This window comes from Bos javanicus, chromosome 21 (assembly GCF_032452875.1).
Source record: "Bos javanicus breed banteng chromosome 21, ARS-OSU_banteng_1.0, whole genome shotgun sequence".
NCBI lineage: Eukaryota > Metazoa > Chordata > Mammalia > Artiodactyla > Bovidae > Bos > Bos javanicus.
This window is the reverse complement of record NC_083888.1, coordinates 55,490,561-55,514,538: the sequence shown is the minus strand read 5'-3', so window position 1 is coordinate 55,514,538 and position 23,978 is coordinate 55,490,561. Positions and strand designations below refer to the sequence as shown.

The window sequence follows — 23,978 nt, the reverse complement described above, 5'->3', positions numbered from 1 at the left end:
CTAGACTGGTAGGGGAGGCACCCTATTTACTAACAATGTGGCGTGAGAAGTGTTCACTCAACTCTGAAGCTAGCACAATGCCCAGCACTCACCTCTCCTGTTATGTGTTATAATATCTTATGATATTCTTCATGTGTATTCAGCAGGGGAAGACTTTTGCAGGTGGAATTTGGACTGGAGTTCATCGTTGCTTCTCCTGTAGCCCTTGGCTCAATGCAGCACAGAGCCACTGTGTTACCCAGCGCTTGTGGACAGGCTGGAGGCCCCATGGGTCTGTCTGCGGCAGGGCTCCAGGTTCAGGAGTCTGGGTACCTGGCTCACAGGGACAAAGGCTCTACATTCATTTCCTTTGACACTGAAATCGGACGCTTGCTCGTTTATTCTCTTAACACATATTTATTGAACACGGTGCCTCCTTCCACTGGGGACTTGGTGATGAGCCAGACTCACCCGGGCCCTGTCCTGCAGTGGGGTGGTGACTGACGGTCAGAGAGATGCTAGATCAGTGCGCTGTCCCAAGACGCTACAACAGGGAAGTGGGAGCCGGGGACCCTAATGGTCAGCCCATGGCCCTGATTTGTCAGACTTGGGATGACTTTTCCCAGAATCATTAACCTGCCTGAGAAAGATCACCCCGGAAAGCCAGGCAGAGCCGTATGCTCAGCACCGTATCAGGGAGCCTCTGCTCCCCTGACCTCAGGGCGAGGCTCGACAAGAGTGGGAAGGGCTCCCCCACCCCACCCCCATCCCCAGGGATTCGCTGCTCTATTAGCTGTTACCTGTACTGGACTTAAGCTGTTTATTTTGTGATTTCTTTTAAATCTATTTGTGTTTAGTGAACCTAGCTGAATAGGTAGCTCAGACAGTAAGAATCCGTCTGCAATACGGGAGACTGGGGTTCAATCCCAGGGTCTGGAACATCCCCTGGAGAAGGGAATGGCTGCCCATTCCTGTATCCTTGCGTGGAGAATCCCACGGACAGAAGAACTTGGCGGGCTACAGTCCATGGGGTCGCAGTCGGACACGACTGAGCGACTACCACTTTCTTAGTGAACCACCTGGTAGCTTATTTATAATCCCTAAGAGAAGGGCGTAGGGTTCAGAGGACATAGTTCTGGAGTTCCAGATGACCCAAGGGAGGGAAGGCTGTGGTGACAGGGGATCGAGGGGACTGTGGAGGCGTGTTGGGTGGGAGGAAGGGACCTCCTGGGTCCAGGGCTGGAAGAGACCCCCAAACCTGGGCACCGCCTCCCTGGCTGCTGGCTCGGACGCTTCTCAGCCGCCACCCTCGCGATTGCCTACCGTCTAAGCCTCGCTCCCCGCAGAGGAGGCTCCAAGGTCTTCCGGGGTGTATGTTACCTGTGGGGACAGATGGCTGGGGAACGGGCTGCCAGCAAGGTGTCCCCTCCTGCAGGCACAGTGACATGCTGAAGCACAAGGCGGAGCTGGACGAGCTGGAGAAGGTTTTGAGGGCCGAGAGGGAGGCTCTGCAGCAGGAGCAGAGGACGAGCGCCATGGCCACGAGCGAGAACCGGAGGCTGCAGGAGGAGCTAGACAGGTAAACGCTGGGGCCCCGGGGCCCACCTGCCCATAGGCAGCGGCATCTCACCCACTCAGCACTCCCTGAGGTCAAGGGTGTTCCTGGTCATCGTGTGTTTTACAGCCCATCATGCTAACAGCTGGTTGGTAATGAGGTCACCAAGAATGGACTGGGATGGAAAGACCAGTGTAGTACCTGGGACAGCACGTCCAGTAAGCTGGCGGTCCTCACCTCCCACCCCGAGATGACGATTATGTCAGCCACAGGCACATTCATCATCTCACGGGTTCCCTGTTTATGAACTCACCTCCTTGCTCACGTTCATCTGTAAGCCCCAAATCAGCGCTCCTGACGCTTTTGAGGACATGCCCAGGGTGGTGGGACATTCGAGGTGCCTGACGCACACATTTCCAGCTAAGGATGCCCAGGGTATTCGGTCCCAGCAGCCCATGCTGCAAACGAGCGTCCTTTTCGTGGCCTGTTTAGAATCATGGTTTTCGTGGTTTTGTACTTTTTGGTGACAGTTTTGCCATTCAACAACTTATTAATGGGAGGTATATTAACAGCATCTTTCATTACCTGAACATTATTGACCAGAGACGTTTCAATATTCACTTACATAACAGATCGCCAGCCACAGGCATTAATTTCTGTAAAACTCCCCCAGGCAATAACGTGAATGGCCCCCAGGTGGGATGCCTTCTCACGTTCCCAAGTGCAGGGCTGTGATGTACACTGCAGAGAATACAGGTGTGGTAGATAAGCTTCCTTCAGGCATGAGTACACTGCTGGTGGCTGTGAGCACATCACAGGCGGAAGCCACACTGAACGAGGTGTGTCTTGACCAGCTGACACAAACATGTGACCAGATTCACGGAAACACACCCCACGTTTCTCCTTAAGAGCTGGTTTAGTGTCTCGGGGACCTTCAACTGTTCCCACCGAGAGTGACAGGAATCTACAGAATCATCGTGTACGTTAGTCGCTCAGTCGTGTTCAACTCTTTGCGACTCTATGGATTGTAGCCCACCAGGCTCCTCTGTCCATGGGATTCTCCAGGCAGGAATACTGGAGTGGGTTGCCGTGCCCTCCTCCAGGGGACCTTCCCGACCCGGGGATTGAACCCAGGTCTCCTGCATAGCAGGCAGGTTCTTAACCGTCATAGAATTATTATCATCCATTTTTTAAAAAATAGATGAGGGAACAGACAGATTAAATGCCTCGTCCGGGGCCGATGCTTGTAGTCAGTGGCAGAGACAGGGTTTGAATCGGGTCTTTTCTCTGGCAGGGCCACATGATGCCACTTCCTCCCCATGTCCTTGTGTTCATGGGTACAGAGGACTGCAGGCTCAGGTGCCAGGCAGGTCAGGCACGTGGGTGATGAGTGCCAGCCGTAGACCAGACAGTGAAACGGAGAAGCCACTTGGTCTCAAGGTGGTCAGCTGGGAGGCAGGCCTGGGGCTGCCAGATTATTCCTTTGTTTGTGCTTGTTGTCTTGAAAGAAGTTGCACATTTGAATATTGATGTGAAACTTTCACAATTTTAAATGTCGACCCCCTAATTCATTTAATCAGTGAGCCAAATGACCCATCTGTGTCAAAATCAAGTCCATGAGCCCCTGGTACTTTGAGCTTTCTGTTATACATCCTCCCCTGAGAAAGCCCAGTTAGATAATAGTTAAGATGATGATGATAATTTTAGCAGATTTACATAATACCCCAGCATCTCATACTTTATTTATCTCGAGAGTTGAAATTAGAAAAGGAGCTTGGAACTGGGAAGAGGAGCTGAGCAGAGACAAAGAGTTTTAGAGCGTCTTGTGGTTCAGTGTTTAAAAAAATCTTTGAACAGCAGAACCCTTTTTTCCAAGGAGGCACACATGCCAGAGCCTTAACTCCAGAAGAGATCAACAGTGATGCTTTGTCGGAGTGGGTGCCTGAGCCTGCCTGTGTTGTCTGCCCCAGACAGGGTGCGGGCACCAGGGGTACCTTCACAGGACCCCAAAGAACCCAGCTTAAAAACCCCTGGTTTTGTTCTACTCCCTCGTTTTGAGGCCCAGAGAGGTTGTGCTTTGGTCTAAGATTGCACAGCTGGGGCAAGGCCTGGGAGTGCTCTTCGGCCCTGAGCCCTGTGGCTCTCTGCGCCCCCCACCCCCAGGGTCAATTTCCTGCACCACCAGCTGAAGGGGGAGTACGAGGAACTGCATACCCACACCAAGGAGCTGAAGACCTCGCTGAACAGCTCGCAGCTGGAGCTGAACCGCTGGCAGGCCCGGTTTGACACGCTGAAGGAGCAGCACCAGAGCATGGACATCTCGCTGACCAAGCTGGACAACCACTGCGAGGTGAGGCCTGGGGCTGGGCGGCGGGGTCCCGGGACGCCAGAACGAGTGCCCTGGCGTGACAGCCTTCCGGCTCAGCGGGGTCGAGATGGGTCCTCCTTGGCGCGTATGCTCTGAGGACGCGTGTAAAGGTGGTCCAGAGACCGAGAGGAGGCCAGAGCTGTCTGGGTGGGGAACGGACACCTCGACTGGTCAGGATGCACGCAGAAGCACCATTGCATCTGATCTTTGCCTTTTGCAAAGGGTCGGAGCAGGTGCAGCGATACAGCTGCGTGCTGTGTTATCCCTGCCCTCTTGTGTCCATGCTGCTCTTCCATTTCTTTTCATGTAGTAGCTGCACTCTTCTAGGGAAATGTCACAGGTTTTGTTGTTGTTTTTTTTTTTTCTGTGCTGGGGTTTGTCTGCCTGGCTCCTGATCCCGGGGCGGTCAGGTTGGAGCTTACACACGCATTCCCCCGGTTTCCAAAGGAGCAGAGCCCTGCCTTCTGGTGTACTCGGTTGGAAAGTACTGTGTTCAGCAGCAGACCTCTCTCAGATGGAGTTGTTAGCAGAGCCCGGGACAGTAAGACAGAGTAGACAGGGCAGGGAGGGGTGGCCGGGTCCCGCCCCAGCCCCGGGATGGCCCAAGACGGCCAGGACTCCAGACACAGCTCCTCTTGCCCTTTGTTGAGAAACACTCCGGAGGGTCTTCTCCTTTGAGCTCACGGTAGCCCCACAGGGCATCGCAGCTGAGGAAGCAGAGGCCAGGGTGCAAGACACCCAAAGACACTCTGGGCTGGGACTGGGGCCTGTGGAGGAGATGGGGGCCACAACACTGGCAGATATTGTCCCAGGGAGCCCCGCCACCACCGGCTGTGCTTCAGGGTCTCCGTGCGGACTTCAGGCCAGAGCCTGCTGCCACCCAGGCCGCCTGAAGCCAAAAAGCTAGTCGTCTTGCTATACACCAACCATCATACACATACTCTGGAGCAAGAGCTGGCCGTCCTCAGCCCAAAACTCAAGTCCAACCCCTAAATCTGTTTCTATATGGCTGTGAACTCAGAATGACTTTTGCATTTTATAATGGTTGAGAAAGTGAAAAAAAAAAAAGTTTTATTTTTTTTTTTATTTTTAATTTTATTTTATTTTTAAACTTTACATAATTGTATTAGTTTTGCCAAATATCAAAATGAATCCGCCACAGGTATACATGTGTTCCCCATCCTGAACCCTCCTCTCTCCTCCCTCCCCATACCATCCCTCTGGGTCATCCCTGTGCACTAGCCCCAAGCATCCAGTATCGTGCATCGAACCTGGACTGGCAACTCGTTTCTTACGTGATATTTTACATGTTTCAATGTCATTCTCCCAAATCTTTCCACCCTCTCCCTCTCCCACAGAGTCCATAAGACTGTTCTATACATCAGTGTCTCTTTTGCTGTCTCGTACACCGGGTTATTGTTACCATCTTTCTTTTTTTTGTGGCAAGTGCAAATGCTGTGACACTTAAATGTCAGCATCTGTAAGTCAAGTTTTATTGGAGTGTGGGCACACCTATGCATGTACGTCTTGTCTCTGGCTCTCACCTGTTGCAACAGCAGAGTTGAGTGGTTGCAACAAAGACCACCATCTGGCCTGGAAATCCTGAAATATTTGCTGCCTGGCTCTTTACAAGAGAAGTGTGCTGACCCTCAGCTAGAACAGAGTTGTCCCATAGAAATAATGATGTGGCCACCAGAGATAATTTAAAATTGTCAAGTTAGCCACATTTAAAAAGTGAAGGGAAGCAGGTGGTATTAATCCTAAATAATATATTTTGTTTACACAGATACTTCACATCCGTTTTTTAGTTAAGTCTTTGCTGCTAAGTCACTTCAGTCGTGTCCAACTCTGTGCAACCCCATAGACGGCAGCCCACCAGGCTCCCCTGTCCCTGGGATTCTCCAGGCAAGAATACTGGAGTGGGTTGCCATTTCCTTCTCCAATGCATGAAAGTGAAAAGTGGAAGTGAAGTCGCTTAGTCGTATCTGACTGTTAGCGACCCCATGGACTGAAGCCTACCAGGCTCCTCTGTCCATAGGATTTTCCAGGCAAGAGTACTGGAGTGGGGTGCCATTGCCTTCTCCGAGTTAAGTCTTTAGGACTTGCTATATTTGCCCTGCTCGTCTTGGCGAGGACTGGCTGTGTTGTTTCTGTCTGTTTTTCTGGCTGCGTTTTAAGTGCTCAGCAGCCACTTGTTGCCCACCGCTGTCAGATTGGGCAGTGGCCCTTTGGGTCCTTTCGAATTATCACGAGTTGGATAATACTGAGATGGATGTCTGTTTTTTTTTTTTTCTTTTGGCTGTGCTGGGTCTTCTCTGGTGCTCCGGCTTTTCTCTAGTTGCAGTGAGCAGGGGCCGCTCTCCACTTCCAGTGCTCGGGCTTCTCATTGTGGTGGTTTCTCTTGCTGCGGAGCACGGGCCCTTGGGCGTGCTGGCTCAGTGCTTGTAGCTCCCAGGCTCTGTAGCACAGGCTCAGTAGCTGCGGCCCACGGGCTCAGTTGTTCCGTGGCATGTGGGATCCTCCCGGACCGGAGATCAAACCTTTGTCTCCTGCATTGGCAGGCGGACTCTTTACCACTGAGCCACCGGGAAGGCCTGAGATGGATGTCTTGGCGCACGTGGCGTTTTCCTTCTTTCGGAAGCTGGCCTCCCAGCAGCAGACTCACGGGGTCACACCATTTTTAAGACACTGTTGATCTGTATTTCAGCTGCTATCCCGACTCAAGGGGAACTTGGAAGAAGAAAACCATCACCTCTTGAGCCAAATCCAGCTGTTGAGCCAGCAGAACCAGATGCTTCTAGAACAGAACCTGGAGAACAAGGAGCAGTACCACGAGGAACAGAAGCAGTACATGTAAGGGGCCCGGGTGATGGGGATCCTGGCTTCCCCGTGCCAGGCCAGAGCAGCTCCGGGGCCCGTCAGTGTCCTGAGGGCAAGGGCAGGCCAGCTTACCAGCCTGTCCTCCTCTCTCTTGCCCTGGAGTGGTTCTGGGTTTCTGCAGGTAGTGGCAGTTGGCTTTCGTTAGCTTTTTAAAGGCACTGCCCACCGCCAGAAGCTTCTTACTCTGCTTTTGGAATTAAGTGCACTTCTAAAAATACATACAAGCGTGCCACCGAGAAGTAGCTCAGGGAAAGAATTCACTTCGAAGGCTGAGCACAGATGCCATTGCAGGACTCTTTCTCACTCATGTCTGTGTTCGATGATCGTCTGGAGGGTGGGTGACCAGTGTGCCACGGTGTTTATTTCTCCCGGCTTTACATGGGCCCTGCGAGGTGCACAGCGATCTGGTGAATGGGAATTGGTGGGACCGATGGGATATGACTAGAGCTGTGTCCGTACCAGAGGTTGAGGAGCTTCAGGGAGATGGAGAAGGAAGAGATGGGGTTAATTCTGCTGATGCAGGACAGGGACAAGCAGGGCAGCTGGGGGGATGTGGAGGTGGAGCATGGCAGGGGCCTGGGTGCAGGGAACCTGGAGGAGCCCCAGCAGAGGAGGCGCCGATGCCTGGCTCACAAGTCGGGATACACCAGGAAGTGTTATAGGATGCTGGTCCAGCCAGACCTAGGAAGCTGCCAGAGATGAGCTCAGGAGGCTTGGTACTGAGATGTGGCACAGACGTGAAGTAACACAGGATGGGTCCATGGATTCAGGGGGTTTCCACCACTCTGCTGTGGCGGTTGGACTGTCCTTGCTGTGGGCAGGAGCGCCTGGCCGGCTTGGGGAAGGAAGGAGATGTTGTAGAGGGGCGTGGTCTCGTCCAGCTCTCAAGTGTCCTGAGACTTGTTTGTTATCCTCCCGGTTTCACCTCCACGTTCAGAGGTGGCTCACCACCTACCAGAAAATGCTTTGCATCAAAAACCACACCATAATTTTGGGGGTAGAAACGACCGTTGCCTGAAGTTGGCCCTCTGTAATCCAGCGGATAATAATCGCTGCAGACGCCGGGCAGGTGCTAACTAGAAGAGGAGGCGCCTGGACCCCAGGGGGATGGGTGGATGACAGTTCTGCATTAGAGAGCGTCTGCAGAGGGCCAGGGGTTGGCAGGCTTCCCGGAGGCTGTTTCGAGTGGAGCAGAGTGCTGTTCCGGGGGCCGGGAGGGGCCTGGGCCTGCTCTCTGACTTTGCGTGCATCTGTGGGAGGCGAACCAAGCCACGGAAGCCCTCCAGGCTTAAGGCCACGCTGCAGGGCCATGAGGACAGAGGAACAAATCACAGGCCTCGAGTCAAGGGGGCTGACTCAAGCAGTGAGGGGTCGGGACCCAGTGGTTCCCAAAGCTGCCTCTCTGCATGAGGAGCTTCCTTCATGGGGAATGCTTGGGAAAGTCCCTGGTTTGGGTGGAACTTTGGCAGTGCCTTGACAGAAAGAATCGTGAGCCATTGCCTCTGGCCCAGAAGCCTCATTTTCCAGTGAGAAAACTGAGGGTCCACGCTGTGAAGAGACCACCCAGGTGGTGAGAGGCTGGAGGGGACAGGAGTCAGTGGCCCTGTTGGCAGTGCTGTACGGAGTCCACCCGCAGGGCTCCCTGAGATAAAAGTACACGCTGCGAATCAGGAAGACCAGCATCTCTCTCCCAGGAAGCAGAGGAGCTCTCTGGCAGCCCAGGGTTCAGGATGTGTCTTTCTGGTCTTTTCTGCATTTTTGGAAATAGAAACTGGTTTCCAGCATGTACAAGCTGGGAGATTTAGCTTCACGATCTTGAGTTTCTGGCTTCTCTGGGAAATGAGAAGATCCACCCCATCCCCCGACCCAGGTCTGCATTCGTTCCTACATGGCAGCAATCCCAGGTGGCTCACCATGCCTCAGGCCGCCCCGCCCTCCCTGGTCTTTCCAGGCCCACTGTGCTCCTCGTCTTTTCTTTCTGGCCCCTAGAAGCTTTCAAGTTTGTTGTACAAAAGTGTAGTCAGAAACCCAACGTTGGAATGGGTCTGAGTCAGAGGTCTGCTTTCGCTAAGATGACTTTTTCCACCCTGATGCCCACCTAGCATCTGAGGGCACACCTCACCCCACCACCGAGGTCTGGTTGATATGCACGCCCAGGAACTGGCCCTGAGTGTGACCCTGGGGTGTCCCACGTCCTGAATGACCAGGCCGGAAAGTCTTTGCTTCTGAGCTGGGTTTTCAGACGATCAGGGCTTTGCTTCCTTGAGGTCACTCAGCTGGGTCCTGGGTGCTCGCAGGCCGCCTCGAGGCATTAGGACTTCCTGGGCCTGTATCCCGTGTTTCCATTCACATATTCCTGACTCAGTGACCAGGGTGGCCCACGTGACGTGTGCTGGGCCAGGTCCCAGGCCGAGCTGAGTGACTTCATTTTTCTGGCTTAAACCTGACTTGGTGGTCTGTCCCCTCTCTCCACAGAGACAAATTAAATGCGTTACGGAGACACAAGGAAAAACTGGAAGAAAAAATCATGGATCAGTACAAATTCTATGATCCTGCTCCAAAGAAGTGAGTTGACTTAAGTTTCAGGGGCTGAAACACGGAACAACAGATATTCCTTGTTCACGCTCAGGGCGAAAACAGTAGCCATCGGGAGCAGCCCCCAGTTGTAGGGCCAGTGTCTTCCATGCTGGCAGGCCGCCTCTGTGCACATCCCTCCCACAGAGGAAAGATTTTAGAAATTCTCTCAGCCCTGTGCTGGGCTGTAGGGCTGGCTCCGTCCCCCGAGGCTACTGGCCCCATGCATCAAGCAGCGCTTCCCCGGGCCTGGGCTCCAGGAGTTGGGCCCTACAGATGGTCCTGGCCCAGCCCAGCCTTGAAGTCAGAATCGCTGTGCATCCCTAATGGCCTCTCTGTTAAAATCACAGAACCACAGAGGTTCAGAACCTCAGTCCCAGCGTTCCCTTTGGCAGATGGAGACACTGAGGCCCAGATGCAGAAGTGCAATGAGTTGTATAAGCACAGTTCAGTGCAGTTCAGCGGAGGAGGAGAATCCGGCCATGGTTCTCTCTTCTATCCAGCAGAAGCCTTCTCTGTTTCCTGTTAGCTACAACTTTTATCACTTACTCATTATAGTCCCTGTTTTTCATCCACACGGCCCACTCTTCACAGCCCTCTGCCACCACGTCCAGATTCCTCGGTGCGGGGAGTGGTCAGGGAATGCCAGCTTATTATTACACTTCCTATGAAACTTAGCAGGGAATGAGGAGGAATGTGATGCTGAAAATGGCATTTTGGCAGAAAAATGGCCACCTAATAGATCACATTAGCAGAGCACTTCTTTTATTTCACCGAGGTAATCAAGAGTTAATGGGCAAGGGCTTCCCAGATGGCTCAGTGGTAAAGAATCTGCCTGCCCATGCAGGAGATGGGAGTTCAATCCCTGGTCAAGAAGATCCCCTGGAGAAGGAAACAGCAACCCACTCCAGTATTCTTACCTGGGAAATCCCATGGACAGAGGAGCCTGGCAGGGGCAGTCCATGGGGCCGCAAAGAGTTGGACACGACTTAGCGACTAGACGACTTCCCTTATGGTCCAGTGCCTTCCAATACAGGGGCTGTGGGTTCAGTCCCTGGTTGGGAAGCTAAGATCCTACATGCCTCCTGGCCAAAAATCCAGAACATAAACCACAGAAGCAATATTGCAACAAAGCCAAATAAAGACTTTTTAAATGGTCCACATTTTAAAAAAGAAAAAGGGTTAATGGGCGCACTTGAAGTTCTGTTTTTGCAAGAGAGTGGTGTGGATTTCTGCACCCATACGTGGTTCTACCATCCCTGAGCTGTACCTGATTGAGAATTCCATTCTATCTCCTGAGCCCCAAATACAATGCCATTATTCGAAACCCCAGTTACCTGCCACCTTCCCGGGCTGGTGATGGAGAGACCAGCCCATGTTGGGACACTGCACCCAGTGACCTGCTGGAGCAGGCAGTGAGGGTTGACTGTGTCCTAAAAATCTACTTCTTATTAGGAAAAACCACTGGATTGGAGCCAAAGCCTTAGTCAAACTCATCAAACCAAAGAAAGAGGGTTCCAGAGAACGCTTGAAGTCAACCACAGACAGCCCTCCCCAGCAGCTGGAGTCCCCAGACCCGACCTTGCCATCTGCTTCTCAGCCGCTCAGATCTCAGCCCGAGAACCCCGAGTCCACCCCATCGGGCTCAAGCTGCCCAGAAGAACGTGACTCCCATAATGGGCCCCTGGGAAAAGGTAGGTATGCTGACCTGGCTGGCGGAGGTGGGCCTAAGGGACCCTCTCACTGGACGGGGTAGAGGGAGGTGGCATGTAGATGTGCACATGTGTGTGTAAGAGCCTGAAAGGGGTGTGTTAATAGCCAGGAAAATATACACCCATGTCAAATAAGAAGCATCACTAATCCTATAGACGATGAGAGGTACTCAGGCCAAAAGTGACACCCTCCAGGCACCAGAAGAAAGCTCAGTAGCATTGCTTGGGGATTTCCTTGTACAGGTTAGAGATTTAGAGTAAGCTGTCTCTGTAGGGACATCCCAGGCACATTTCATGGGTAATAGGCACGTATGGGATCTCAGCAAGTCCGTGTGTGGTTTCAGTCTTTTTCATAACTTGGAAAGGCAGGCAGGTTTTCTTCTCAGCCTGACCTGGCCTTCAGTCCTACCAGCCAGGGCGTTTGGCTTAATCTTTCCATGAAGACTGTCCTTCTGAGTTTGCCAGAGGTTCTGAAACGGACTTCTAGTTGAATGTGCTTCATGTCATCAAATCTAAGAGGCTGTCAATTATAAACTGCACAATTACTCTACATACCGCTGGCAATCCAATGATGTAGAACTTTACCACTTAGAACTTTTACCATCCTCTGGTTGAAAAGCTCTTCTAAAGGACTTAATTAGATAGATTTTTGTGTACACACATGAAAGGAAAATATAAACAAAATATATTGGTTGTGGCAGCAACAATTTTGTCACCGTTTCGTCTGGACCCCCCAGTGGTGACTCTAAGATACTGTGGAAGCTGCACCCTGATTTCAGTGATGTTAAGATTTGGGGGTGGGAGATGTACATCTTAGAACTGATTAAACACAGCAGTTACTTCAAACATTGTTCAGTTTCCAAATTTACTTTCAAATATCATTGCTCGGATTATTTATACCAAACCTACAGCCTGAGTAATGTAAATTTTTATGAAAGACACCAGGACTTCCTGAAGATCAGGCCTGTGCCTGAGACCCCCACGTGGGGGCTGACATTACACCACTAAGAGCCAGTGACAAGCCACCTCTGCTGAGTGGGATGTGCACAGGCCTTTCAGGAGGCTGGGTTCACAGGTACTGTCATGTCACTTTCAAATGCACAAAAGCAAGTGCTTTCACACATTGTTTGGGGACTATTTGCACTCCCATTCTTCGCAGGAGGTCAGATTATGTAAAAGGCTCTTGTTCGGGTCAGTGATGATGAAACTCAAAGTTTGTTTTCATCTAGGCAGGTTCTCTGGCCGCTAGTTTTCATATTGGCTCTTTAATTGTTTTGACATTCATCACCTCAACTTGTATTAAAGTTGGCTTAATGAACTATACCAGAGCAGGTTGCCATTTCCTCCTCCAGGAGATCTTCCCCACCCAGGGATTGAACCCACATCTCCTGCATTGCAGGCAGATTCTTTACCACTGAGCCACCAGGGAAATCCTCAATTAACCATAATCAGCCCAATTGAGTCAGGAAAACGTTCATGGGGAAAAATTGCTTGTACCAATCCATGAGTGAGCAAGTCAGCGATAATTATTAACAGCAGCCATTCATTGGATGCCTTTTTGGGGGCAGCCAGCACCTTTTTAATTTACTTTATCTGCCTCATTTAGTCCCAACTGCCCTGTGAGGTAGGCATGATTAATCATCCCCTTTTCAGAGCTGAGAAAGCGAGACTTAACAAGGTGAGACCCATGCTGCTGTAATAAGTGACAAAGCTTAGATTTGAACACAGGCCTGTTAACCCTGGAATCTGAGCTCTAGGCCACCAAGTGCACTACTTGTAGTGAAAGCTGATTAAACATGTTGCCTAACAGAGATGTTAGGCATGCCCCCAGCAGAGCTAAGGGCCCCAGCATCACATCGTCAGTCCCTTACCGATGGTGTGAATATTGACCACCAGGTGGCGCTATGGAGGAAGAAACAATGGAGGTTCTGGTTCCAAATTTAATTCTAAGTCAGAAATTGGATGTATTGGTTATGTTTCTGTATGACCTGTTCAAAAAGTTAGACCAATTGTCTGCTCTGATAATTTTTATTTCTGATAAAAATTAGAAATAATTTAAAAGTCATGTAATAGAAGAAAGGGTATAGTAATTCTTGGTGTTTTGGAGTATGAAAAAGAGGTATTTTCATTATTTTTTTAAACTCATTTTGCCAAAAGTTATTTCAGATGTATACGAATTATTGGTGAATAATAGTCAGGTTGACTGTTTTATTACAGCAGGCCAGAAAAGTGTTGTTTCCAAAGTCTTTGAACAGGAATGAGAGTAACACATGAGCCAAATTGTCAGGGAGTCGGTCATTAAAATGGATGAGTAAGAGAAGCTGGGTCCTAAATTAATGAACATTCTTATTTAATAATTTAACACATTGAAATTGAAAATCATCTAAGCCCTTGGCTCCGTGAGCAATATGTAATTCTCTTCACGTGCTGAGTAAAGTGTTGGCACTGAGATGCCGCTAAATTAATTAAATTGAGGCAGAGCATAAATGATTCACTGACTCCTGATTCCAGTCTTGTCGTGGTTTTTGTTTCCATCTTTCCTGGACTGGATTCTGATTTCCAAAGTACACTGAACTAGTTTAGAGTTACATGTTATTATTCATTTCATTTATTTGTCGTGTTTTTTTTTTTTTTTTTCTTTTTCCTTCCCCTCTCGGGTTATCCTGGGGATAACGATTTAGCAACTCAGCGCAAAAAGAGTCCCTTTTTGAGAAGCAAAAGCAAGGACAAAGACAAGTCTCCAACGGCCCACCCGGCTCTCTCTAAACGCCTGCGGTTCTGGTCTTCCTCTGACATCCCATCCTCTCCTAATGAGCCTCTCCCCTTTTCAGAAATTGGAGACTTCTAATCCTTTTCCTTTACCATGTGTCTTCATCGTGTATCCTCCTTCATTTCTGAAATTCAAACAAACGGAAAAAAAAAAAAAAAAAAAACAGTACCTAAAGGCCAGATGACCCCTAGCGGACCCCTCCTCCTAACCCCAATTCCAGGCCAGACTTTAAAGTAGCCAGCGTGGATTCTGATTTCAAAAGAGAAGATGAGTTGCCACACCCTCTGGACCGATTCTCCAGCACAGCACAGTTGTAGGGGCGCCTCGGGACATGCGTGCCCAGGTCCTGGGGCCAGGATGTCCGTGCTGAGTAAGTCCAGTGGCCGTGTGCTGCCCCCCACCCTCGCACCCGCAGGCTTTTGTCAACGCTCAAGAATAAAGCAGAGCTGGTCAGTTGTCGCTATGCTTCCTAAAATACACGGCCTCTGTCAAGTGAGTTTTTTTTTTTCCCTTAAGGCTTATCTTGAAGCAGCTAAAATTTAAAACCACTGCCCTATTCTCCTCTTTCTTTGTCAGAGCCCTGAATTGATGGCTTTTGCCAAATAGGGTCCTTTTTAGAGGTGTTGTATGTTTTGAAGGATTTACTGTGCTCCATGCAAGCGTTTTGAATAATTGCATCGATGATGCCCAGCCAGAGGCCAGCCCAGAATGAAGCTTTATGACTGTGCTGTCGTTCTCTGAACATCTCTGGTGCTGAAGTTAAAGCAGCGGTGGACAGAAAGAGCATCAGCAGGCCAGTCACGCCCAGAGCGGGAGAAAGGCTGGTCGAGACAGGCCTTTAGCTACTGCAGTTTCTTTCTGTCTTCAATCATTCTTGTTCCATCTTCATGATTTTTGCCACCTCTGTCCATCACCTGTGTGGTTACTGACATATTTCCCCTTGAACTGACCCACCATTTCCACTTAAATTTATCCTCAAAGGATAGATTATTACCTGTACTGTAAATGGAGAGCCAGTACCATTAAAAACAAGGTAACTGTTTAAAAAAATAAGTCCACACGTATTGAAATGCTGATTTCAAAGTTGGCTGATGTGGTACCGCCTTCTCTCTCACTCGCCGCCTTGGGAACCCTGGGCTGCTGTGGTCCCGGCCCCCTGTCCTCTGAGCATGCTGCTGGAACAGTGCTGTTTCTCTGCTGTTTGTGCTGTTTGGTCATCTCCACCTCCCCGCCACCTGCTCCTGCTCTTAACTTCACCTGTTGGATGTCTGCCCCATGCATCCCACCAGACTTGAATCTTGCTTCTCATCAAGGTTATCTTTCAGAATCCAAATTCTACCTTGATTTCAAGTCATGATAAGATGTAGGCGATTAAAACTTCACCGTGAATCCAGACTTGGAGTGGCCGAGGGGCCAGCAGGGTCAGGTCCACGAAGGAGGGGAGGGGAGGGGCCTGAGAGCCCGGCAGTGGGTGAGGCTCTGGGTCTGCAGCCTTGGGGTGCCTGGAGTGAGACGCCATGGGAGACAGTGTGGTCCTAATGCTCACAGGAACTCCAGCTGCGTTCGTTTCTGTCTCGTATTTGGAGAGCCCATCCCCTTTCTTACTACGAGATAGGTGGAGGGTTGGGTTTTATAAAAATGCTTTTAAATAGGATTTTACTTAACTTTGACAAGAGTATATTTTCATGGTAGAAAACTTCGAGATTGCAGAAAAGCATAAGACAAGATAAAAATCCTTCTGGTAGTCAGTCTCACCATGCAAACATTAAAGATCTCTTAAATTCTTGTTAAGGTGACAATCAACGTTTTCTGAGTTTATAAGTGAAGCCAGTTGGCAAGATGCACGTCCTGGACCTCAGGGCCTCAGCCTTAGGTTGCAGTGATCCTGAGCAGACATCTACCAGAATCTTTTTTATTTTTATTTTAGATTCAGTTTTTACTGGAGAATAGTTGCTTTACAATGTGTTAGTTTCTACCGTACAGCAAAGTGAATCAGCTGTACGTATATACATATCCCCTCTTTTTTGGATTTTCTTCTGCCAGGATCTTTTTACATCAGGGATTTGCATGATACACAGTGCTGGGTGGCAGGCGTGCCCTGTAGTTAATATGTTGAACTTCTACCAACATTTTCTTTGTCCTCCTGAGTTTTTCCTTTATTGTCTCCCAGCCAAAATTCTAGGGCTTGCAGTATGGCCCATCAGTGGAGCTGGGGTCTCTGATACAGGCCTGTAGCCAGGGCCCTCCTGTTTAAACCACAGCCCTGGGTCGGCAGGGAAGGGGGTGGCGTGGCTAGGGGGCAACTCAGCTTTTCGTCCGTGTGGTCTGTGTGCCCTGCTGCCCTTGCTTCTAGGCCTCCGTGTGGTCGCCCAGCCTGAGCCCAAGATTCTGCCAGCCCGTCTCTCAATGTCCTTTTCTGCCTCAGGCCCTGGGGACCTAAAGCCAAAGCGAGGGTCCCCGCACCGAGGCAGCCTGGACCACAAGGATGCCTCTGCTGACCCAGCCGTGAAGCCCTGGCCCCTGGAGCTGGGCCCCCGGCCCTGTTCGACCTCAGCCATCACTACAACCCCTTCCAGCTCCAGCTCCATCTCCCGGCACCCAGGCCGCACCAAAGGTGAGTCACGGGCCTCTCCAGAAACAAGAGGGCTGAGCATCTGGGGTTCAGGTCCTTCCTAAAGACCCCAGGCTCTCGGTGGGAGAAGGGGTCCCAGGCTGAGAGGTAGTGAGTAGGGTGGTTAAGTTGTGGGCAGGCTCTGGCATCATCCAGACACAGGTTCAGACTTCAGCCCTGCCTGCCAGCTGGGTGGGTAACTCTGGACAGATAAGAAGCCTGATCCCAAGCCACTGGAGGGGAAGCCCTGGGACCCACTCCCACAACCACCATGCAGAACTTGGTGGCACCAAGTAGGTCTAGAAGAGAGATAAGCCAGCATCTGGGCTAAAAGGAGGCATCCTCTCCAGCCCACCTTAGTAGAAGTCTGGAGGTTCATTCTCTGTGGAGGATACACAAGAGGGTCTCTGAACTGGAGGTGAGTTGACAGAGTGGAAGGCAAGTTTCCCAAGTCAAAAACAGGGGTTGTAGGGAAGGATTTACAAACTGAAGGTCTCCCAGGTTGCCAGTAGCTATGCATGTTCACACCTTTAGACATGAAATTAAAATATTGTCCCAGTCGTCTGATCAACTTAAGAAGATCCCAGCTGAATGTCTCCATCAGATCTTGCCAGGTGAAGCCCAGTGATACCTCTAGAGCCTCTAGTAGCAGAGACCAAAACCAGTGTGAGAGGCAACAGTGAAACATCATGGAGTAAACAGACATAAGCACAGAGACGGGAGCTTTACGATGCCCGTCATTAACATAGTCAGAGATGAGCAAAGCTGTTGCACCCATGAAACAAGAATAGGATGCTACCAAAAGAGGAGGGAGAATACTGGGAAATTACCCAGAGAGGAACAGGTAAAGCTTAAAACCAAAAAAGACCTTCGGCTGTTAATTTAAAAATAAGAGATATCCAAAGACACAGCTAAAAGGACTGAAAGTAATTGCCTCTGAGGTGTTAGAAGTTGGAAAACAATACGTGGTTGTTATTTTTCACAGTAATAGCACCCATTCTGCTCTTAAAACCAGGGGCTTACACAACTTCGGTTTGACAAGCAAAGGCAGACAGGGTCCCTGCCCTTGTCCCGGTTGCTTATAAGTAGGAAGCCCCCCAGGGGAGCAGGTGAATGGGGTGGGCACAGGAGAGGTGGGCAGCCTCTCCCCATTGCCGGCAGTCACTTACTGTTGGGCGTCAGTGGAGCTGTGCCGTGAGCTCTCTGGGAGAACCGTGCCCTGAGCCCGCGTGGCAAGGGTGTCTGTTGTCCACAGCCATCAGTCCCCGCTGGTTTCTGGAGCTCTGGGGTGCAGAGGCCCTGCCTGGTCCTGTGGAAGAGCTGGGAACACCATCTCCCCTCAGGGTTTTGGGGGGTCTCTGTGGTTCAAGGTCCAGCCCTCTGGGCTGACCCACAGGCTATCTCAGCCTGCATCCCATCGGAGCCCAAGCCTGGAATCATCCTGGAATCATCACTGGCCTGCAGAGCAAGCACAAGGGCCTGTCACCATCGGTGCCCCCAGACTGCCCTCAGCAATTCCTTGGGGTTTTTTTTCCCTTCGATTTCACATGTGTGTCCTTTTCTTACACAGACGTCTTCTCTCTCAAAACATTTACTTATATTTCCTGAAAATATGCGGTGATGGTTAAAAATTTTAATACTGCTACTGCTACTAACAAAATCACCAAGCGATGTTTATTTCCTTTGTAATTTTTCTAGTGCTTAGATTCAATCTCATGAAGGATGCGCAGAGTTTTATATTCAAAATTCACTGGAATTTTTCTTTTATGGATTATGTTAGTGGGTTCATATACACTAAGGTTTATTTGTTTCTGTCTTCAATTGTAGAGTTTTTTCTTTTTTAAATTCTGTTTTTTACTACATAAAATATTTACATAATTTAAACCTAAATTACATAAAAAGGCATGCTTAGATTTCTAAGCCTCACGTCTCTCCCTTTCCCCTCCATTACATTCCAAAGTCACCCTATAGATAACCTTTTTTTTAGTTCCTTATTTATACTTTGTGTTTCTTTTTGCAAAAAATAAATAAATAAAAATATTACATCTTGGGGTTTTTTTTTCACTTAGACATATATCATGGAGATCTTTCTCATTCTTTGTATAAGTACACAATAATTAAAATGTTGATATGACGGTATTCAACCAACCAGTCCCCAGAGTTGATTCCTAGAATTAGGATTGCTGGGTCAAAAGACGAGTACAAATATACTTCTCCTAAATAAGATTCCATATTTTTTTAAAGGTTCTTCAGAAAATTCTGATAATTAGCCAGGTTTAATGAGCCTACCTTGGAGAAGGCATTGGCACCCCACTCCAGTACTTTTGCCTGGAAAATCCCATGGACGGAGGAGCCTGGTAGGCTGCAGTCCATGGGGTCGCTAAGAGTCGGACACGACTGAGCGACTTCACTTTCACTTTTCACTTTCATGCATTGGAGAAGGAAATGGCAACCCACTCCAGTGTTGTTGCCTGGAGAATCCCAGGGACGGGGAGCCTGGTGGGCTGCCGTCTATGGGGTCACACAGAGCTGGACACGACTGAAGCGACTTAGCAGCAATGAACCTACATATCACTGGCCATATTTTACTATTGTAATCAAGGCAGCAAGTTTTAATTAAGCCACTACTTTGAGTTGGGCATTAGGTTGCTTAGTCACTAAGTCATGTCCGACTCTTTTCGTGACCCCGTGGACTGTAGCCTGCCAGGCTCCTCTGTCCATGGGATTTCCCAGGCGAGTTTACTGGTGTGGGTTGCCAATTTCCTTCTCCGGGGGATCTTCCCAACTCAGGGATCGAACCTGTGTCTCCTGCATTGGCAGGCGCTTGTCCTTACTACTGAGCCACCAGGGAAGCCCATTGGGCGTTAAGGGAGAACACAAAAAGTAGGATTCTGCTACCTTTAGTGAATTAAAAAAAGGAGTTGTCCTGCTGTCATCTCCTGGGAGACAGAACCTGCAGAGGAAGCCTTTAGATCATATCTAACTTAAATTTATTGGAGCACCGTTGATTAACAGTGTTGTGATTGTCGGTTTCTGCGGTGCATCAGAATGAATCAGTTATACATATATTCACTTTTTTAGATTCTTTTCCCAAATCGACCATTACAGAGTATTAAGTAGAGTTCCCTGTGCCATACAGTAGGTCCTTATTAGTTATATATAGTTATTTACAATAGTGTGAAGATCATACCTAACTTTGAGTGTCTCTCACTACCAGAATTTTTATAATAGGAGTCAGGGGTGGGTTAGAAACCCTTTTGCCACTTTGGAGGGACCCAGGGTCTACTGTCAGAAAGAAACTCGCAGGTCCGAGGCATAGGGCATTTGAGTCCCTCTCAGAGAGGGCCGTGGATGGCTGGCCTGTGCTTCCGGGTCTATTTCTGGAGTTGCCAGGGCAGGGCTATCTCCAGGGAGTCGGCCTCTCCGGTCAGGTGCTGGAATCTTTCCTTTGCCCTCCTCCTATGACCCGAAGGCAGTGTGGCCCCCAGACCAGAATTGCCGGCACGGCCTGGCCTTGGAGGTTGGGAAGTGGTCCCCAGGGCCCTAAATATTCAACTCCTTTTGCAGTGTTAGGCCAGATCACTGCTGTAGCCTTCAAGCCCCAGTCAGTGCACAGGCGGAAAGGGGATCTAAAGTTAAATAGGAGTCAGGAGTATGAGGCTTATACCAGCAGGAGGCACAGACGAGGCCAGGTCCATGCTCCCCCCGCCTCACCCGGAGCCAAGGGCTGCCACGACCCAGGTGCCAGGCGAGGTTCAGAGGTGGCCGTCTGGCAGAGGGCCTGAGTTTCCCCATGGATGTTCCAGAACCCCTGACTCACTGTCCTGTTTTCACCACAGGCTATAATTCCGACGACAGCCTCTGCGAGCCGTCCTTGGAGCTCGAGTTCCTTCACCCCAGGCAGTACGGTGAGTGGTCAGCGTGACATGCCCTTCCACCTGGATTCTCAGTCTTGTTCTCAGCAATAGTGCCTCTCCCTCAAGCTAAATCCTGCACAGAAGTCCAGTACACAAAACAGGTGAAAGTGGAGTTGTATGAAGTGGGGATGGGTCCACAGTTCGTCCAAGCTCCTTCCTTCCCCTCCCCAGGGGCCCGAGCATCTGACTTCTGCTTACATACCTCCAGTGACGAGGAACTCACTACTTATGAAGCATCCCACTTCTGAGACTTTAATTTCCCTTGCCTTAAAGCACCCCTCATGTTTGCCAGGATGTTCCAGTGACCCACACAGGGAGCACTGAGTTCAGGAAGATCTCTTGCCACCCTCACTTGCAGAGTGGCTCCAAGTTACATTTAGTCTTAGAAACTGTTAAAAGTACTTGCCATTTGAGTTAGGCATATTGTAAATTTCTGCGGAAGGGAAACCAAAATTATACTAACTTTCTCAAAAAATTAAAAGTGGATTTTTTTTTTAATTTTGCAAAACAAGTCATAGGAAGGTTGGAAGATAATTCTTAAAAAAAAAAACCTCAAAGTTTACATTTATTTCAGTTTACGTCTGATCAACAGTGTGTGGGAACTAGCTAGCATCTCTTAAAAATTTTATGATACAGACATTCCCAGTTTATAGGCTCTGTGGTGACACAGGTTGACACAAGGAGCCCTTATGTCTTTGCACGGAGTGGTGGGCAACACAATCGCAAGGATCTCCTGCAACGTTCAGTAAACTGGAGTAGCCTGATTTATGCTTGTCAGCTGACCAGAAGGGTTTTCTTCCGAAGTATTTGATTCCTTGAGCTTCTCTTTTCAGGAAAAAAAAAGGGCAAGGGGTTTTTGATGCAACAGTTAGATAAAAGTGCTTTTAGATCCCATTGATTTGTATCACAGTTTTCTTTAATGAAACTTAATTTCCTTTCTAAAGAGGGATATGCATTTTTAAATTTCAAAAATTCCCCTTTCAACAAGAGGACTTATTTTGCTTTTATACCATGCACAAAAAAAAAAAAAACGTGTATTTTTTGGCTCGTCCCCAAACCCGGTTTGCTAGTGAGTGTTTTCCAGATGCATGCTATTTGCAGTGAACACATCAGCACTTGGGAACTAGGTGCCCTAAAGACCCAGAAGAACAAGAGCAGATTTGCAGGCGGTGGGGGGAGGTGGCTTGTAAGCAGCGTGTCTTCCGTTTTCAGTGCGCTCAACACCAGCTGTGTGCTGGGAGGATGCAGAGATGACAGAAACACAGGGCCTGTCCCCCGGGGGTTTGCGGTCCAGCAGGACAAACTGATACAGGGCAGGCTGATAAGAGCAATGGTGCCCAGTGCAACCGGCGGAGGAGACCCAGAGGGGTGGCCCACAGGCCTTGAAGGCACAGCCTGCCCTTGGCAGGGCAGGGGGGCACCGTCCCTGGTCCTGGCACTCAGTCTCTGATCCAAGAGCCACCGCAGACACGCTCGGCGCAGACGGCAGCCCCAAGGCCTGGTTCCCTCCAGCGCTCGTCACCATATAGGTCACTTGTTTCCTCCGGGGCAGATGTGAATTTGAGATGGATGGGCTGAAGGACAGCAGACAGCTGGGAAAAGCGAGTGCTCCCTGTCCTGCTGAGGGTCCCAGCTCCTCCTCCTGGATCAGGGAACTGAAGTTGCACACATGTACGCACGTGAACACACACCACCATTTCCTGGCTCCTGCCCTCACCGAGCTGCACTGTCATCTAGGTAGGAGATTTCACACGTGTTCCAGGAAGATCTGTGCAGGAAGAGGGGTGGGGACCTGCACCCAACCCTCAGCTCACCCAGAGCAGCCCTTTTTTCATCTACTTTCTCAGTTCTGCATGAGAGCTTCTTCGTTAACAAAATCGTTTGAAGCCACAGCCCTAGACCTAACTTTAAAAAAACAAAAATCTGCACACAGTCGTTTCTGGATGCCCATACCTGGCACTCGGGGAAGTTAGCCATCCTCATGGGAGAACATGGGGTGTCCCGAAGCTCATCCTTCCGGGGCGTGCTCAGCTCCACTTCTGCAGTGACTTTGTTCCATAATTTTTCTCAGATTAGATGGTTTGGTCCAGGCTAGACCTGGTCACGGGCCTTTAGATTGAATGTTGGCATTTCCTTTCAGCATCCCGGCCGGGGAGCTTGGAGAGCAGTAGAAATGCGTCCAGCGGCAGCTCACCTCTTAACCTGAAAGGTGAGCTGGCCCTCCTTCTGGGCACTTTGCAGTGTCTGTGGGTCTTTGTGTTTATATTTGTAATTTTTAAAATACAGTTCCCCAAGACCTTCCACGCATTCGACATTTGTTGCATTCCAAGGCCACATCACGTGGTTTCAAGTGCAGGCCGAGAGTTTAAACGGATTTTAGTTCAAATCCCTTCACCCCCACTGACAGAGGCTGGGCACCTAGGCGAATCAACCACCCTCTGAATCCGAGTTACTTCATCTTTAGAAGGGGGATTGTGACTCTAGTTCCATTCCACTGTGGTCAGAGAACAGAGTGGCTTTGATTCTCAGGTTTTTTTAAGTTGATTTTATAGTGCAAAATATAGTCTGTCTTAATGAATGTTTCCCCTACGTCTGAAAAGAATGTGTTTGCTGTCCCGGGACCATAAACTCTTACACAAATTTTTTTCACTTCTTAGTGTCCATGTGACCATCTGGCTTATAGCAAGTGCTCAGTAAAGCTTTTAAATATATGAATGGATGAGAGCTAATGAGTGTGGTGAAAGTTGCTCAGTCGTGTCCAGCACTTTACGACCCCATGGACTATAAAGTCCATGGAATTCTCCTGGCCAGAATGCTGGAGTGGGTAGCTGTTCCCTTCTCCAAGGGATCTTCCCAACCCAGGGATCGAACCCAGGTCTCCTGCGTGGCAGGCGAATTCTTTACCAGCTGAGCCACCAGGGACCTTAGCACTACTAACAGTATGAACTTTAGCAGAAACCTTCCACGTTTATCTCAAACTATTTTGTTCTGAATTCTAAGCATCCCAGAGTGTTCTTCACGTGGAGAATCCCAGCCTGGGAGAAGTGTGCCCTGGGTTCTCAGGCAGGGTCCTCTTGTAGGTGAGCGGCAGGCAGCCCGGAGACCACTGGAGGCAGAAGAGGTCTGATGTGTGCTCTGTGCCGCCCGCCCTGACTCCAGGTTCCTCCGACCAGCTCCACGGCAGGTCTGAGAGCTTCAGCAGCGAAGACCTGATCCCCAGCAGGGACACGGCCACTCTGCCACGGGATGCCAGCACCCCGGGGCGCCCCGCCCTCAGCCGCCATGAGTACCCCCCACCGCGGAACGGGCCTCTCCCCCAAGAGGGTGTCCAGAAGAGGAGCACAGCCCAGCCCCACGGTGGCGCGCGGCCCTGTTCCACCTCCCCGAGCAGCGAGATGGTCACCCTGGAGGAGTTCCTGGAGGAGAGCAACCGGGACTCCCCGTCCCCCGTGAGTGGCCCTGGGGCTCAAAAGGACACAGCGGGTCCATCATCCCTTGCATACTCCCTGGATTGGGATAGCAGGCAGAAACTGGCAGCAGAAATACAGAGATGGAACAGGGGGCAGCCTAGGTGCGGGGCTCCTTAGATGGGGAGGAAGCCCACGAACCTGC

General features: G+C 50.0%; 1 protein-coding gene across 4 annotated transcripts in view; it reads left to right on the top strand.

The window, feature by feature from the left end:
• The window catches only part of CCDC88C (coiled-coil domain containing 88C), a 144,250-nt gene that overhangs the window by 114,362 nt on the left and 5,910 nt on the right, over positions 1–23,978 (top strand). For 3 of the 4 annotated variants that reach the window (XM_061395101.1, XM_061395103.1, XM_061395104.1), the window contains 9 exons: positions 1,415–1,558; positions 3,698–3,884; positions 6,610–6,755; positions 9,258–9,347; positions 10,812–11,050; positions 16,264–16,452; positions 20,289–20,357; positions 22,507–22,575; positions 23,526–23,815. In XM_061395101.1, the coding sequence (XP_061251085.1) occupies positions 1,415–1,558; positions 3,698–3,884; positions 6,610–6,755; positions 9,258–9,347; positions 10,812–11,050; positions 16,264–16,452; positions 20,289–20,357; positions 22,507–22,575; positions 23,526–23,815 (1,423 nt within the window). The remainder of the gene's footprint in view (positions 1–1,414; positions 1,559–3,697; positions 3,885–6,609; positions 6,756–9,257; positions 9,348–10,811; positions 11,051–16,263; positions 16,453–20,288; positions 20,358–22,506; positions 22,576–23,525; positions 23,816–23,978) is intronic. The other variant, XM_061395102.1, reaches the window with a different exon arrangement.